This window comes from Silurus aristotelis (assembly GCF_946808225.1).
Source record: "Silurus aristotelis genome assembly, chromosome: 6".
In the NCBI taxonomy this organism is placed as follows: domain Eukaryota; kingdom Metazoa; phylum Chordata; class Actinopteri; order Siluriformes; family Siluridae; genus Silurus; species Silurus aristotelis.
Window position 1 is genome coordinate 5975678 of NC_139579.1, and position 16690 is coordinate 5992367.

Consider the following 16690-nt stretch of genomic DNA (forward strand, 5'->3'; position numbering starts at 1 on the left):
CTTCTTTAAGGCCATCTGTTCCTTTTGCTCTCATTTATCTGCATCCCCGTTTTCTTTAGCCTTTTCCTCCAACCCGTTTCTCAGATTTTATCTTTTTAAATATAGATCTTTTTTTTTATGTATTTATGTATATTTATATGTAAGATAAATATGTAGATTCTGTTTATTTATTCTGTTGTAGATTTGCTGGTGTTCTAGGGATCATTGTCCTGTTGCATGACCCAATTCTCATAATGCTTTAGCTATTGGACATCTGTTCGATTTGGCCTTACATTTGACTCTAAAATACTTTGGTATACAGAGGAGTTCATGGCCAAATCAATGACTGCAAGTTGCCCAGATCCTGTAGTAAAAAAAAAAAAAACCCCAAATCATCATAATTTTCACTTTGCTCCAGAAGTCTTGTGGTTTGTTCAGATGCAAACCTAAGCCATGCTGCCATGTTCATTTTAGACAAAGAAACGCTCCTGGTGACCCTTTCGAACCAACCGTAATTGTTCAGTCTTTTTCTAATTGTATTGTCATGAACTTTAATATTAAACATGCCCATTAGTTTTTTTGCAATTTCTCTGAGCATTGGTGAATTGCTGGGATGTACACTCCTGGGAAGATCTTCTAGAAATGTTTTTCACTTGTAAATAATCATCCTCATTGTAGAATGATGGATTTTAAATTGTTTGCAAAAAAAGCCTTATAACCCTTGAGGCCGGAGTCCCTCAGGGAACGGTCCTGGCTCCGTTTCTCTTCACTGTCTACACTGCAGACTTTATGTTAAGCTCAGCAAGCTGTCACCTGCAGAGGTTCTCTGATGACTCTGCCAACGTCAGACGGATCACGTATGATGATGACAGGGAGTATAGAAGACTGATCCAGGACTTTTAGGACTAGTACCAATGGAGCTGCCTCCAGATAAATGTGGGCAAAACCAAAGAACTGGTGGTGGATTTCCGCAGGCACAAACACTATCACCGGTGAACATTCAGGGAAAGGACAAGGAGAGAGTGGACTCTTTTAAAAACCTGGGTGTTCATCTGAACAGAAAACTAGACCGGACAAATAATACAGGCTCATTTTACAAGAAAGGATAGAGCAGACTCTTTCTGCTGAGGAGACTAAGTTCTTTTCTAGTACAAGGAGAGCTACTGAAGACCTTTTTTGACTCTATAATGGCCTGAGCCATCTTCTATGAAGTGGCCTGCTGGTGCAGCAGAATCTCAACTGCAGACAGGAAGTGACTGGACAAGTTGACCAGGAAGGCCAGCTTAGTCCTAGTGATGCATTTGGACACAGTACAGGAGGTAGGAGAAAGGAGGATGGTAGCTAAGCTATCATCATTGCTGGAGAATGACTCTCACTCCCTTTATGAAACAGTTTTATCTTTGAGCAGCTCTTTCAGTGACAGACTGTTGCATCCAGAAGGTCTTTTCCCCCTGCTGCTATTAGACTTAACAATCAGAGCTGCTCCCAGTGAACCAGTCACCAAAATGCACACTGTTAATTCTGTTTTTTAAACTGTGCAATAACAATCATTTACATTTTTCTGCAATAGCAACTTTTAAAAAACGTTTAAAAAAAGATGTCCTGATATGCAAAACTATAGAATTCAAAGAAGGTTTACTTAAATTTTTATATCACTGTAGGACTTTAGACATCGTTTGAAGACTGCTAGTGAAGACTTCGAAAATTAAGTAAGAAGGAGCCTTTATTTCTGACATATACAATACAGCCCTGTGAAAGGAAAGCTGGGCTCAAACCTGGTCATGAAACTACACCCCTGGAGCAGAGAGGGATGAGGGCCTTGCTCAAGGGCCCAGAAGTGTCAGTTTGGCAGTGCTTGGACTTGAACCCCAACATTCTGATCAGTAACCCAGAGTATTAACCACTAAAAAGTTTTTGAAGTAGGAAATTCTTGAAGGAGGATCAGAGGGAGCATGTGATACCTTGGGTTCTGGTATTTATGTAGATCCTATGGTATGCTGAACTATACCACCTAGAGTGCATCCAAACAGTATTCACAGTGCTTGACTTTTTACACATTTTGTTACAGCCTTAATCAAAATGGATTCAATTTATTATTTTCCTTCAAAATTCTACAAACAATACTTCATAAAGACAATTTAGAAATGGGTTTATTAGAGGGACAGCGCATGTAGGACGTTTTGGCCCCTTAATGGGAGCAGCCGAAAGAAGAAGACGACCTCATGACCATATGAAAGAAGTGTCTTTGAAATATTTGCAAATTGAAAAAATAAAATAAAAATAAATCACGGATGAGTATTCACAGCCCTTGCTCAACACTTTATTGAAGCACCTTTGGCACCAATTACAGCCTCAAGTCTTTTTGAGTTTGATGCTACAAGCTTGACACACCTACTCTTGGGCAACTTCTCCAATTCTTCTCTGCAGAACCTCTCAAGCTGCATTAGGTTGGATGCACAGCCATTTTTAGATCTCTTCAGAGACAAGCGTTGCGAATACTTTCCGGATGCACTCTAGAATTGCTGCAGACCCTTCATTCTGTTACACCCCTTCAATGTAAAAGTAATGGCAGTGGCCTCTTTCAGCAAGTTACTCCCTACACATCTACACTGCAAATAGGTTCAAGAATGGCGGAACTTAAATTCAAGGTGTTGACTCAGTCTCCAAATTCCATAGATCTAAATCAGTTTAAGCATTTTTGTGCTGAATAAACTAATCCATGAGGGCCTTACAAGACTTATAAGATCCGCTGCTGATAACCTGGTCCCTGATATCACAGCACACATACAGTGCAAAATGCCCGGCCTCTAAATATAAAAATATATACACAATACACACGAGGCACTTTCGAGTTTTAATTTTATTTTTCTGTTGTACACGTTCACAAGAAACACCACTCAATAGAATAAATATATATTATTTACCAATCAAAATACAATTCATATTTACAGCACAGCAATCGTTCAAATTCCCTTTCATAATAGCGAAATTAAATTATACTGTCCAGCATTAATGTTAAGGTCAATAAAGGTTACAAAAGCACAATAAATAAATAAATTAATAAATAAATATTGATAGTCAGTCTCTATTCTCTCTCTGTTTCAAATAGATGTCCATACATGCCTTGGTCGATCATTCCCCTGCAGCTGGTCCACTAGTTGTTTTATCTTGGACAACTTTTGATAGGTACAACCACAGCACTGTCAAAGTCACTTCTTACACTTGCCCATTTTTACTGCTTCCAACACATCAATTCTGAGAACTGACTGTTGCGGCCTGATATACCACACTCCTTTAACACAGGCTTCATTATAATGCAATAATCAATGTTTATCCCCTTCACCAGTCAGTGCTTCCAATGTTATCTTTGTTCAGAGTAAATACACAACGTCTTTTAAATAATACATTCTTTCGACTTAAGTTTCCTTTAAACAGTTTCAACTGCTTAATTATTTAAAGGTTGTGGGTTTTAAGCCAACTAGATGCATTGTTTAAACTTCGATAGTATTTTTTTTTCCTGTTGTGTCCAGTTGTGCGCTGTTCTTCACAAAACTTTGGATGTTCCACAAATGGCGTAAAAAAATAACCCAGACCCTGGGTACAACAACCTTCCAAATTCACACGGACATGTCGAGGAGCATCGGGCGCCATACAGGTGAGTGAATACAGCATGTTCTTCTGCTCAGTTTAAAATGCAGCATTAATCTGAAGAACCTCCAGTAGGTCAATATGATACAAATTCATTGTGGTCATGGAGCACTTTAATCTGTAGCTATAGACTAAGTAGTATAGTAGCATGCGGTAATATTAACTCGAGGAAGGACTTCATAGCTTCTGGCTTTCAATAAGCCCAAAAGCGCAATGTACTCACCAGGTTACGTTCTAAACATTTATCCACATAAAATAAAATAAAATAAAAAAACTCCCACACCTGTACTTGCCTGAAATGTCCTTAATGCCATAACAAAACACCAGACCAGGAAACCCAACAACATTAAACAAAGCTTTCATCATTTCTGGACTACCATTGCAGAAAAGAAGGCTACACGTAAAGCAAATTGATCTTAAATATTGTCACATTTGTGCACACCCAGTAGTCTCAAAGATGGTAGTGTATGAAACGTAAATATCTATGGATGTAACTTAAGGGGTGGTGGGGTAAGAAAAAAAAAAAAAAAAAAAGATCGCTACATACATTTCAGTTCCCTAAAATATTGGGCACTCCTAAAGAATTCAAGTGATAACACGAACATTTCCCATTTGGACACAACATAGTACAGGGTCGTAGCATTCTATATATAATTTTTAATGAGGATCAAACTAAAGAAGGTGGTTTCATAGGCATCCTGGTGGGTTTAAGCATGCATGAGAAGCTCATGGGGTGAATAAATAAATAAAAGTATGTATAATTAATAATTGCTGGATGGAAACTGCAAAAAAAATAAAATAAAAATAAAAAAATCCAACCACTGCCTTTTGATATGCTGCAACCATGTAATTGTTTGTTTAGGACAAAAAAAAAAAAAAAAACCCCAAAGAGAATTGAATTGAGTGCTGCAAAGGGAAACAAAAGGGAGGAGAGTTACGCCTACAGTGAGAACATCTAGCCACGGAAAACATGATCTAATTTGAACGGTCATTTAATTCCTTCATGACATAAGAGAGTCGAGATCCACCAATGAGGCGCCGTCCCCCAAGAAACTAGACTTTTTGGAGTCTTCGGTGGGCACAGATGAGGATGAGTCACCTGTGGATGAAAGTAGGAAAGAAATGACTACAATGCGAAAAGCACTCTTATGTAAAATACAAAATAGGAACAAATTGTTTATAACTGACAACTAGGTGGCCAAAAAGACAGAAAAAAAAAATTAATAAATAAAAAAAATGATTATGCAGGCTTCATCAACAGATGCAGCTTTTTAACTGAATGCTGATAACAAGCTGGAAGGTCCCTCTCCTCTTTAGTCTGAAGGACGTGGCACCCATGAATGTCAAATTTTAATTTGTCTAAACACAGAACAGTTTTCCACTTGGCTACAGACCATTTTACATGTGCTTTGGCCCAGAGAAGATGGCATTGTTTCCGAATCATAATATATGGCTTCTTCTTTGCATGATTGAGCTCCAACTTGCATTTTTTGGAAGGCACAGGGAACTGTGTTTACAGACAGTGATTTTTGGAAGTATTCTTTAGCCCATGCAGTGATAGTGTTCTCTTCGACTGGAGCCCACTCTGTGCAGCTTGGGACGGTTTCTCATCAACGCCTTGGGTGGTTCCATGAAATTCCGGAGTAAGAACGGGCGCTTTGAGGATGGATTGGACTGTAGTTAATGTCAACAGTCTCCTACACTGACTCAGGACTACAGTTTGCTTCTGATCATCATCACTGTACCCCGCAACATTGTATATCTGCTTCAAATGGACATTTGGTGCAACCCAGATGAGGATGGGTTCCCTCTTGAGTCTGGTTCCTCTCAAGGTTTCTTCCTTATGCCATCTCGGGGAGTTTTTTCTTGCCACAGTTGCTCATCAGGGACAAACTTACTTACAAAGAACATATTTACTTTTAATCACCACATTATCTGTGTAAAGCTGCTTGAGACAATGTTCATTGTTAAAAGCGCTATACAAATAAAAATGAATTTAATTAAATGTCCATCACAGAATCACGTCTATTTTTAATACAGTGCCCAAAAATGATGAGAATCCAATATTGTGTACTTTGAACACAAATTTCTTTAGATTCTATTAATCTTAATGATATGTACTGTAGATGATATATTTAAAGTCTCTAAAATTTTATGTTGAGGAAAAATCTGTAGATGCAGCTTTTCACAGACCGGTGAACCACTGCTCATCTTTTCTTCTGAGAGACCCTGGTTCTCCAAGATGCACTTTTTATACCCGATCATGTTACTGACCTGTTACCAGTTAACCTAATTAGTTGCAAAATATTCGTATTTTTATTAATTAATATTAATAAAATATTTTAATTAATTAATTATTCTTATTTTTTTCAGGCTTTTGTTGTCTCGGTCACAACTTTGAGACGTGTTGAGGCCATCAAGTTCAAAATTATCTTTTTTTTATATTAAAATTGTAAATTCTCAGTTTAACCATTTGATTTGTTTACTATGTTTTATTATGAATAAAATATAAAGTTTGAGATTCGCAAAATAATGCGTTGTTTTTATTTGCATTTTGCATCCCAACCTTTTTGGAATTGGGGTTGAAGATCAGATTGCATAAACCAGTGTATATTGCATCAACAGATGTCCAGAAACCTGTCCTGAGGATGAACAGTAAAATTTTTACCTCAGGAGAACAGTAACATGCTGTAATACAATTTCTTTTGCCATTCATTTAGACATAATTTTTGTGTTTTAGCTACATTAGCTAAGGAATTAGTTTTTACGACTTAGGTTCTCAGTTTATTTAACAGCAAGTCATATTTCATTAAAAAAAATATAATTTGTCTTAAATTATAGCTAAAAGTGAATAAATATATGCAATTAATTTTTACACAATCACGATGAGTAGAATACAAAGGTTTTTCAGGATTTTATGAATACCGTATTTCTTAGCCAAGTGCTTGTAAAGATCATTTCTAACTCAATTTGATTGCATCCAGGTTGATGAATGATAAATCATAAGTGTTACTACAATAAAAAGGAAACACGTTCATTGGCCTTACTTTCAGAGGGAGCCCCCCAAGTGCCTAAGTTTCCTCCATCACCAAAAGGGTCGGGTTTTGCTGATGCATCGGTCAGAGTTGCTGGAGCTCCCCAGGGATCATTGGTTGGAACTGATGAAGAGGCTGAATGAAGACAAAAATGTTACCAATTGTTCTTTTAAAAATCACAATGTAAACTTCTTGTCTGCTTTTATCTAAATGCCATGACCTGAATGAATGTGTATTTTTTGAGTGACCTCAATCATCACACCAACATAACACTCAGGGACAGCTCCAAAAATGGTCTGCTGTATTCAGAGCAAAAGTGTTGAGGAAAATATAATACAGGATTTCGCAAACTGCAAGTCAAGGCTTTTGCAGCGGGAAAGAACAAAAAGGTCAGAGCTCTTATTACTCTGATCATATTTTAAGCTGCAACATGTACGATTTACGGCATTACTGTCGCAAAGCTCTCAAGGGCAACATGGCGGAAGAATATTTAGGGCTACGTTAATATACATTATGCAAAAAGATGGCTTTACTCTGAGCTGATGGCTGCATGCAAAAAGTGTACAAATCCTTTTTTAATTTCCTACACGTATAACTATTGTGGGCACCTGATGGCAGTGAGCCATTACTTTTTTGCCCTATAGTCCCACAGCTGACTCATGTTTGTAACCGAGCCCAATATTTCTTTAACAAAAATCTATTTCTAAAACCAGAATACTATATTAAAACCAGATATGGCCTTTATTGTGTCTGGGAAATTTATAGCATGCAAAATATTTACAAACTAGCAACCTTCAGTGTTCAAAAACTGACTTTTGACTTTGAAATGTCGCAAAGGTAAAAGTAAAAGTCTCCCCACATAGAAATACTTCGGTAAAGTACAGAAACGTACCTTTACTTCTTTAAATGTACACCACTGATTACAAATGTCAGCCATTTTACAACACATGGACTTCCTGTTCCCCTCACATCTTCCCATCTACTTTCCACTCCATCAACTTCAGATTGCTGAGACCTATGGGATCCCAGATCTAATACACTCCTCTAGTAATCTAGGTAGCACCCCGAAAGACCTACCAAAGGAAGGCAGATAAAAAAAAAATAAGGGAAATAAAAAAAGATTTGCCGAAAGCACCAACCGGCTCTAGTTATCAAGCTAGTTTGCTTCCATGAGCCATATAAAACACCACTGAAAGCAAGTAGACATACCCCATAGCCCTGCACCAACAAAGCTCTAAGAACCATAGTGATAAACAATATCTTCTAGCAGAAAAGCAATTTTTGCAATCTCTTTTACATACCTATTGTGCCCCATGGGTCATTATCAGCTTTCGGGCCTTCACTAAAAGGATCGGCTGGTGACCCTGCTGAAGTTCCATTATCCCCAACCCATGGATCTGACTTGGCCGGAGGTGTCTCCAAAGGTGTCTCCCAGGGGTCTGATGCTACAATAGCAGACTTTTCCAGAGAATCTACCGGCGCACCCCAAGGATCTGCCTTTGTTGTCTGTGAATTGGCAACAAAGTCATTGGACGTGCCCCATGGGTCATTATTAGCCTGGCCTTTGTCTTCTGTAGTGTCTGGCGAGTCACCCCATGGAGAGTTTGCGGCAGGAGGTGATGTCTTTTCATCTGGTGAATCCCCCCAAGGATCGTTGGAAGGATTGGCAGTGTTTTCCATTTTGTCTGCTGAATCCCCCCAAGGGTCGCCGGAAGCCGTATTTGAATCCTGGGAGTCGTTTTTCGGTGCGCCCCAAGGGTCGTTCTTAGCCGGGCCCTCGGCTTTTGGGGCATCAGCTGGAGGTCCCCAAGGATCCGCGCTGGAAGGAGGTGCTGCTGTTGCTGCTTGTTCCCACAGGTCAGGCTCCGTGTCTCCTTCTTTTGCCTAATGTGCATATAATATATTCGATTCGCAAGATTTTTATTGCACTGCAAAGAAACGAGAATACGGACAACCCTCGTGTTGAAATTTGCCCTCCAAAATACAGAACTCACCCGTCGTTCTTCTTCTTTCTTCTTTTCTTCTTGCAACCTCTTCTCTTCTTTTTTCTTGGCCATGCTGGCTGTTAGATCAGCCACTGAGGGGATGCTGTCCAAAGACGGAAGACCCGTATACGGTGGGATTTCTTTGATCTTTGGCTTGTCACTCGCCTCTGAGGAGGCTAAAAATAGAATATAAAGCCGAATAGATCAGATATGTAAATAAAATTACTGTAATTTTCAGAAAAGAAAAGAAAAAAAAACCATTGCCTCGTGTCACAAAAAAATTTCATGCTGGTTGAATTGCTGAACATTACCATTTGCCAGTTTGTCCTTGGTTTTCTTGGCGGACTCCCTTTCTTCTTTTCGTTTCTCCTCATCTTGTACAAGTAACATCACTATCTTGGCCTTTTCCCTGACGTTCACACCCTGAAGAGAAGATCCTTGTATTGAAATTCCACTCTTACACTGTTCTTATGTACAATATTTCTACTTTATGGCCAGAAACTTTGCTTGTGCCACAGTTCAATCTGACCTGAACAAATCTACACATTATCCATAAACTTAAACCACATGGACTTCAGGTAACCGTGCTGAAGTTTTCACGTTTGTATTTCTTTGTCTTTGTACATTTCTACAATCCCAAACCATACTGGGTAAACGGCAACTAAATAAATTGGTGGGAGCATGAGAAATTTGTCGTTGATCATTATTTATTTGAGAGGCTTGTTCTTGTTTGCAGGTGTCTCCATGCTCAGAAATAAAACACTATTCCTGGCTTTGGGGGGAAAATAAATAAATAAATAAATAAAATTACCTGTTCAAAATCGCCGACTGCTACAGAATTCACATAGGAAGAGGTGATGTTTTTTTTCTGAAGAAGCAAGTTACGATTACATCTATACTTTTCTTTTCTATTAGAAAATATTATATTCAATGTAAAATCATTGAATTATATAAATATCTCCATTTGGCATCAGGGCAAAACCGCAAAAACAAGAGGACTTGAGGACATCACATGACACAATTACAGTGCTAAATAGCTATTACAACTTAAAACAACACTCTGTTTGGATAAAACATAAGAAACCTTGACAAATATAGAATATGAAATTTGTCTAGAATGAGAGTAGAGTTTTTGGTAATATTGGTGAAAGGCCCAAATATGGGAATTAAAAACTTCCAAATATTGGAAAAATTTAGCATTTGGCAGAACCTCTTATCTTTTGCACAACATTTTGTTTACATTTTTTGTTACTGTTCACTTTACATCTCTTACACACCACAGTGTGCAATATACAACAGGTTTACTGGCGGAGCTATTTTGTGTTTTTGTCCTCCACTGTCCTGTGTTGTCTTGCACTTTTTGCACCAGGTTGCACACGATGCACTTTATGTGGCGAGGACACTTACTAGTCCTTAGCCCTGTGTTTTCTGCGATTGTTCTTGTATGTAGCACCAGGGTTCAGGAGGAACGTTGTTTCATTTCACCGTGTAATGCGTCAGCTATATATGGTTGAAATGACAATAAAAGCTTCTTGAAGTCCAACACCTTAACCACTATTTACCACCATTCTAAATGCTAATATCTCATGCTTCCATATAAAGCTCTGCATACATACTGTATACATTTCAAATTTATTACACATTTCTTTAGATTGTCCCTCAGACTTGTTTATGTTCAATGGGCAATACCGGTTTCAGCCGTTAATCTGAATTCTAGGAACAACATACTGTATGTGAGCAAAAAAACATTTCTGATCACACAACAGTGACCCAAGCAAGCAGCCCAGAATCTTAGTGAACACTTTAATAAGGGTACCTGGTCTTTCCCGTCCTTGTCCGCGTAACGATACTCAAGGAGAGGTTTAATAATATGAAGGTTCTCCTCACACTGTTTTGGAATGCGGTCAGAACCGGTTTTCAGGAGATACTCCAGTAGCGTTAAAGACTGCAAACATAGAAAGATTCGAAATGTTAATGTTCAATACAATATTAAGTACAATATTTAAAAAAAAGTTTATAAGGCTGGTATTTAAAGCAGATCCAAATGATCTTTTGGATAATTTGTTTTAAGACCTAAATGCAATGAAGACTAGATCCCACCACCTGTAAACATCTTCATGCTATCACCTTGTACTTATATGGATATATAGAGTGAATTATTTAGCATGAATTTAAAAAAAAAAGAAAAAAAAACTGATTTAAAATGTGATTTTCTGGATTTTTCTTCATTTTATTGCATGAAATAAGTATTTGATTACCTACCAACCAGCAAGAATTTTGTCACTCACAGACCTCTTAGCTTGTCTTTAAGTAGCCCTCCTATCCTCCACTCATTACCTGTATTAATTGCACCTGTTTGAACTCGTTACACTTAATCAATCAGACTCCAACCTCGCCACCATGGACAAGATCAAAGAGCTGTCTAAGGACACTAGGGACAAAATTGTAGACCTGCACAAGGCTGGGCTGGGCTACAGGATAACAGGCAAACAGCTTGGTAAGAAGGAAAATACTACACAACTATTAGAAAATGGAAAAAATTCAAGATGACTGTCAATCTCCCTTGGACTGGGGCTCCATGCAAGATCACGCCTCGTGGAGTATCAATGATCCTAAGAAATGTGAGAGATCAGCCTAGAACTACACGGGAGGACCTGGTTAATGTCCTGAAGAGAGCTGGGACCACAGTCCATAGCCATTAGTAAACACAGTACAACGTCATGGATTAAAAAGTCATCTGGATGATCCAGAGGAGGCATGTGGTCCGATGAGACCAAAATAGAACTTTTTGGTATAAACTCCACTCGCCGTGTTTGGAGGAAGAAGGATGAGTACAATCCCAAGATGGGGGTGGTAACATCATGCTTTGGGGGTTCTATTCTGCAAAGAGGACAGGACGACTGCAACGTATTGACTGGAGGAAGAATGGGCCCATGTATCGTGAGATTTTGGGCAACAACCTCCTTCCCTCAGTAAGAGCATTGAAGATGGGTCATGGCTGGGTCTTCTAGCCTGACAATGACCCAAAACACACAGCCAAGGCAACTCTTGAGTGGCTCCGTAAGAAGCATTTTAAGGTCCTGGAGTGGCCTAGCCAGTCTCCAGACCTGAACCCAATAGAAAATCTATGGAGGGAGTTGAAACTCTGTGTTTCCCAGTGACAGCTCAAAACCTAAAAGATCTGGAAAAGACCTGTATGGAAGAGTGGGCCAAAATCCCTGCTGATTTCTGTACCAAATATTAAGTTCTATTGTATCAAATACGTACCGTAATTTCCAGACTATTAAGCGCACCCAAATATAAGCCGCTGAATTTGACAAAGATTTTTATTTTGAACATAAATAAGCCGCACCTGTCTATAAGCCGCAGGTGTCTACACTGAAACTAATGAACTTTACACAGGCTTTAACGAAAGACAGTGTCTGTTACACGGTGTAACGGGTGAAAGATGTTGTGGCTCCTTTAAGAGCAGAGCGGCATTTTGGGAATAGCCTGCCGCCGCATTTTTCCGCTATTACTGCTTGTGTGCAAGGCCGAAGAATATGTCCTTATTATTTTCTGATGCTCATTTCTAAGTTTCTTTGTCTAACCCGTAACGCTGTTGCCAAAAAAAATAAAAAAGCACGAGTTTTGGAAACCTGTCTGTGCTTATATGATTTCTGTTGCAAATGGAGTTAGCGAGCTCTCCCTTCACCCAGACTCAACGCGCTACAACGGCTTGTATCTAAACAGTAGCCTACCAAGAAAGTCATTGTTCACTGTCTTCCTCCTTCCTTTCACAACTATTTCTCCCGGGAGTTTATCGATTGGCATCGTCGTGTGTTTAAAAAAAGCTTTTATCCTGATGCCGTGCAGCTCAGAACACAGATGAAGTTTTCATGATTCTGACGAATGATTCTCATTTCCTGTAGACAGTCCAAATGAGCTGCAAGTCAAACATCAGAGTAACCTCATCTATATTTATGATGTGGTGCGGCTCGATTCAGTGGGAGCGCGATTCAATATAAAGAGTTTCATTGGTTCACCTGAACCCGTTCACAATTTCATTAGTCTACTGTTTTGGTGCTGAGTTTTTTGGCTTGGAGTTTGTGAAACCGGGAAAAACCCAGGAAAAAACCACAAATAAGCCGCTTCGTTGTTTAAGCCACGGAAGGTCCCCTGGTGGTCTAGTGGTTAAGATGCAGCGCTCCCACCGCTGTGACCCGGGTTCGATTCCCGGTCAGGGAACCATCCCCAGCCACTCTTAGCGCCGGTCCCAAGCCCGGATAAATTGGGGAGGGTTGCGTTAGGAAGGGCATCCAGCGTAAAAAACATGTGCCAAATCAAACGTGCGGAGGATCCGCTGTGGCGACCCCTAACGGGAGAAGCCAAAAAGAAAGTTGTTTAAGCCACGGGGTTCAAAGCGTGGGAAAAAAGTAGCGGCTTATAGTCCGGGAAATACGGTATTTCATGCAATAATATGGAAATTAATTATTTAAAAATCATACAATGTGATTTTCTAGATTTTCTTTTTAGAAAATCAGTTGATTCATTAATATACACAGATGCCATGAATGCAACAATTTTTGCATCCAACAGTGAACAGTTGATGATAACCTCAACTATGATTGAACTATAACCTCCTATTTCAAGTCACAGGAAACTTTCTCCAGGTTTTAAGCAAACAGTTTGGGGAAGAACCATATATGGATGGAAAATTCAGGTGTCCCAGTTCTTTTGCCAGTCATCTTATTTCCTATTCGAGTTTAAAACAAATATGATCCAAACTAATAAAACATATTTATACGATATGTAACTGCAGAAGCTCTTATAGTCAACTTGTATGCACCAGCATTGATTTCTATTAACATTTTGCTGAACTCACCAATGAAATCATAACACTGAAGGTCTCTGATAGTCAAATCTTATATTCTGCTTAGTCTTCACCCTGCACCTTCTGCCTCCTTGCAGCCCTCCACCCTCACCTTGTATACATGCCTCCAGTTTTTGTCATCGTTTAGGCGCTTCCACAACATCCCCAAAATTTCATTGCATGCCACCACGTTGTAGGTCAGATCCGAGATGTCCGACATCTGCGAGCTGGACGGCCCCCAAGGGTCATTAGAGGTTGCCTCTCTCACCTGGAAAACACAAGTATAGCTGAGTCATTAAAAATATGAGCTGATCTCTGGCTCATATTTTGGAAAATATGGCTCAGCAAAAATGGTGACAATAAGGAGCCCTCTTACCTTTACCTCAGCCTCAGAAAAATTCTGAACAAGATTTTTGAGGGTTCGGCGTATCATTGACTGGGTCATGGTGCCTGATGTGTTAACTTTAATGCTTAAAACAGGAAACAATAAAAACAGAGTAAGCAAACCAACATGTAATTATCCAGACCCTGATATAGCCATCTGACAAATTTACACAACTTACACTAAGTCAGGCACATGTCAGCATGAAATATATATTCTACTACCCCTGATGGATTGTTGTTTCTTTTCAATTTTTAAGAGCTATCTGACCAAATAGTTAGTTCATTAGTTAGCTTGTTACAGTGGCTATCAAAAGGTTGGAAACACCTTGTCTTTAATTGTTTTGAAGAGACACATGCTTGTTTCTTTTGTTTATATGTAACTAGGTAAAGTAACGGTATGAAGATTTACTTTGACCAATCAAATATATAAATGTACAGATATTACACTTAATTTTTATTAAAAAAAAATAAATTCTTCCTTAGCATTAACAGCTTTACACTCTCTTGGCATCTGGACGGTTTGTTTCTCCGAAAATTTACCTGAAATACTTCGCCGTCCGTTTTTAGTGATGGACGAAGTGAAGAAGAGTCTGACAAAGCAGACAGGCTGCAGTCAGTACAGCAGCTGTTCAAAAAAGGTAATAAAAATAGGTCTAAGTAAGTTTAATGATATATGAATGGATACTAAAGTGTATTCCGGTAAAACAAAATTTCACCATTCAAATCCAGCAGCATTTATTTTTTTGGCTTGATAAGTAAAAGCAAAAACTAAAGAGAAGTGCCAAGAGAAATAGCATGACTTAATCAATGCTATATCATATAAAGAGGTTCGGTCTGCACCAAACAGGAAGCTGACACCTACAATGACTATTATTCTTTCTTTCTTTCTTTCTTTCTTTCTTTCTTTCTTTCTTTCTTTCTTTCTTTCTGTACTATCTGTATTTATAATACAGGGATTGTTTAGTCTCCGCTTCGCACTTTTGCATTTATTTATTTATTAATTATTATTAATATTAAGCTTGAAAACATACACAATGCCCAGGGTATAAAAAAAACCTAGAGTTAGCGCAGTGTCACTGTACAGGAAATACGATTAGTTTTGCGCATGCATAACCAGGATGTGGCTTAGCGGCTAACGCTATCCAGCTTCAGAAATTTCTCTTCCTGACAATTCCACATATCGAGGAAGTGAAAGAATGAAGGATGGAAGGAATGAAGACGTTTAGTAAATAAAATAAGTAGAACAGTTAAGTAGATGATATCTTTAGAAAATTAAATATTAAATGTAAAATAAACACACACAACAATTTTATTAATTACTCAACTTAATCAATATAATAAAACGTGTATTGCATTATTTTGATTGATTCTATATTTATTAAATATAATAAAATATTATTTTATATATTATTTAATCAAGCAAGCAATCTATGTTTTAAAAATATTCTGTTAATATTAATAATAATAAACTATGTTAATTAAAAAAAAAAAAATTCTTCCTCTAACCGTACCGAAATTGAACCTCACCGTGACTTAAAAACCGAGGTGTGTACCGAACTGTGATTTTTGACACAAATAGACAAAATGCACAAAAATAATAGAAATAGACAGTGTGTACGCTGCTATGAAAACAAAAAAAGCATCTCTGAAGCATGTCCCAATGAAAAACATGGTTCTTTTATTTTTAGACAATTGGGAGGAAAAATACAACAAAGGATATAAGAGATAAGGGGAAACAACACACAGTAAAACGTTATATTAACTGATGGATTTTATGTGGGATTTTAGAAAAGGGGAAGAAGACTGACTGGGGAATCTAAAACTTTACTTTACTTTTATTATTATTAATAATAATAATATTATTGGTACTTAGGCCAACATCTTTGTACTGCAAATGTGGAAATTCAGACATTAATTTATTAATAATTAAGATGGTTGAGAATAATATTGACACAAATATGTGTTTCCAGACATACTTGGAAAAACCAGTGTGCTTCCTTTGACTATAAATACCATTCCTTTTGCAAATCGAGGATTCCAGAAACTCGCATTATTGTCATTTGAGAGTATAACAAAATACCTACACACATTCAAATATTTCAATATCCACCAATTATTGTAACCATTGCTATTATTAATAATACATTTTAATCAGTAGATGACTTCAATTCCATCAGTACTGTAGTATGATGCCTTGTAATGGGTAATGATGAGATGTACATACAGTACAATGTTTTCCAGGAAACCTCCACCTGCATCACCTGCATAATGTATACAGTATATGCATATGGATGTTTTCTATGAGATTCCCAGGGATCAGTATCAATCATCTCAAACCAGGAGATCTTTTGTAATACTGGGAATTCAATGCGTCTCAATAGAGCAATAGCTAGAACCAAACACACAAAAATACACACATCTCCAAATGATTGAAAGCAGCATTTCTGCATATAAACAACACATCCAGCATCATTGAATCCTGATAGTCATTATGGAAAAGCATCCAGACACCTACCTTATACAACTCGCTATAGAAAAGCATCCCTTAGACGCAATTCATAACAGAAAACACCTAGACGCATTGGTTATTGTAGTATTTAAAGAATATTTGTATCAATACCAACCTTTGAGAAGGCAGATAAATGGGTGGAATGAATAGATGGGTTCAGGGACGGCTGGAAGCTGAGACTCCCTGCAACCAGAGGCTATTTCCGCTTCCGGTCGCTGCCTGCTACCTGGACTAAAAGAAGCAGTGACAGAGACTTTCCCTCCCCCCCAAGACACATAAATACTGTATAAAAAAGACA

The 16690-nt window shown here is 38.2% G+C and overlaps 1 protein-coding gene across 3 annotated transcripts; it reads right to left on the reverse strand.

Annotated features, from left to right (window-relative positions):
* Positions 1 to 2821: 2821 nt before the first annotated feature.
* epn1b (epsin 1b) lies at positions 2822 to 16629 on the reverse strand. 3 transcript variants are annotated; one of them, XM_083544348.1, is made up of 9 exons: positions 16508 to 16629; positions 13876 to 13969; positions 13612 to 13767; positions 10464 to 10592; positions 8959 to 9070; positions 8657 to 8823; positions 7964 to 8546; positions 6675 to 6797; positions 2822 to 4726 (listed from the first exon to the last, which is right to left on the reverse strand). In XM_083544348.1, exons 2-9 carry the CDS (start codon positions 13942 to 13944, stop codon positions 4629 to 4631), a joined length of 1437 nt encoding a protein of 478 aa, XP_083400474.1. In that variant the 5' UTR covers positions 13945 to 13969; positions 16508 to 16629; the 3' UTR covers positions 2822 to 4628. The 3 variants fall into 3 exon arrangements, with proteins under 3 accessions (XP_083400474.1, XP_083400476.1, XP_083400475.1); XM_083544350.1 differs by having other exon boundaries at positions 7964 to 8539; positions 8653 to 8823; XM_083544349.1 differs by having other exon boundaries at positions 13876 to 13961; positions 16504 to 16620.
* Positions 16630 to 16690: the final 61 nt, after the last annotated feature.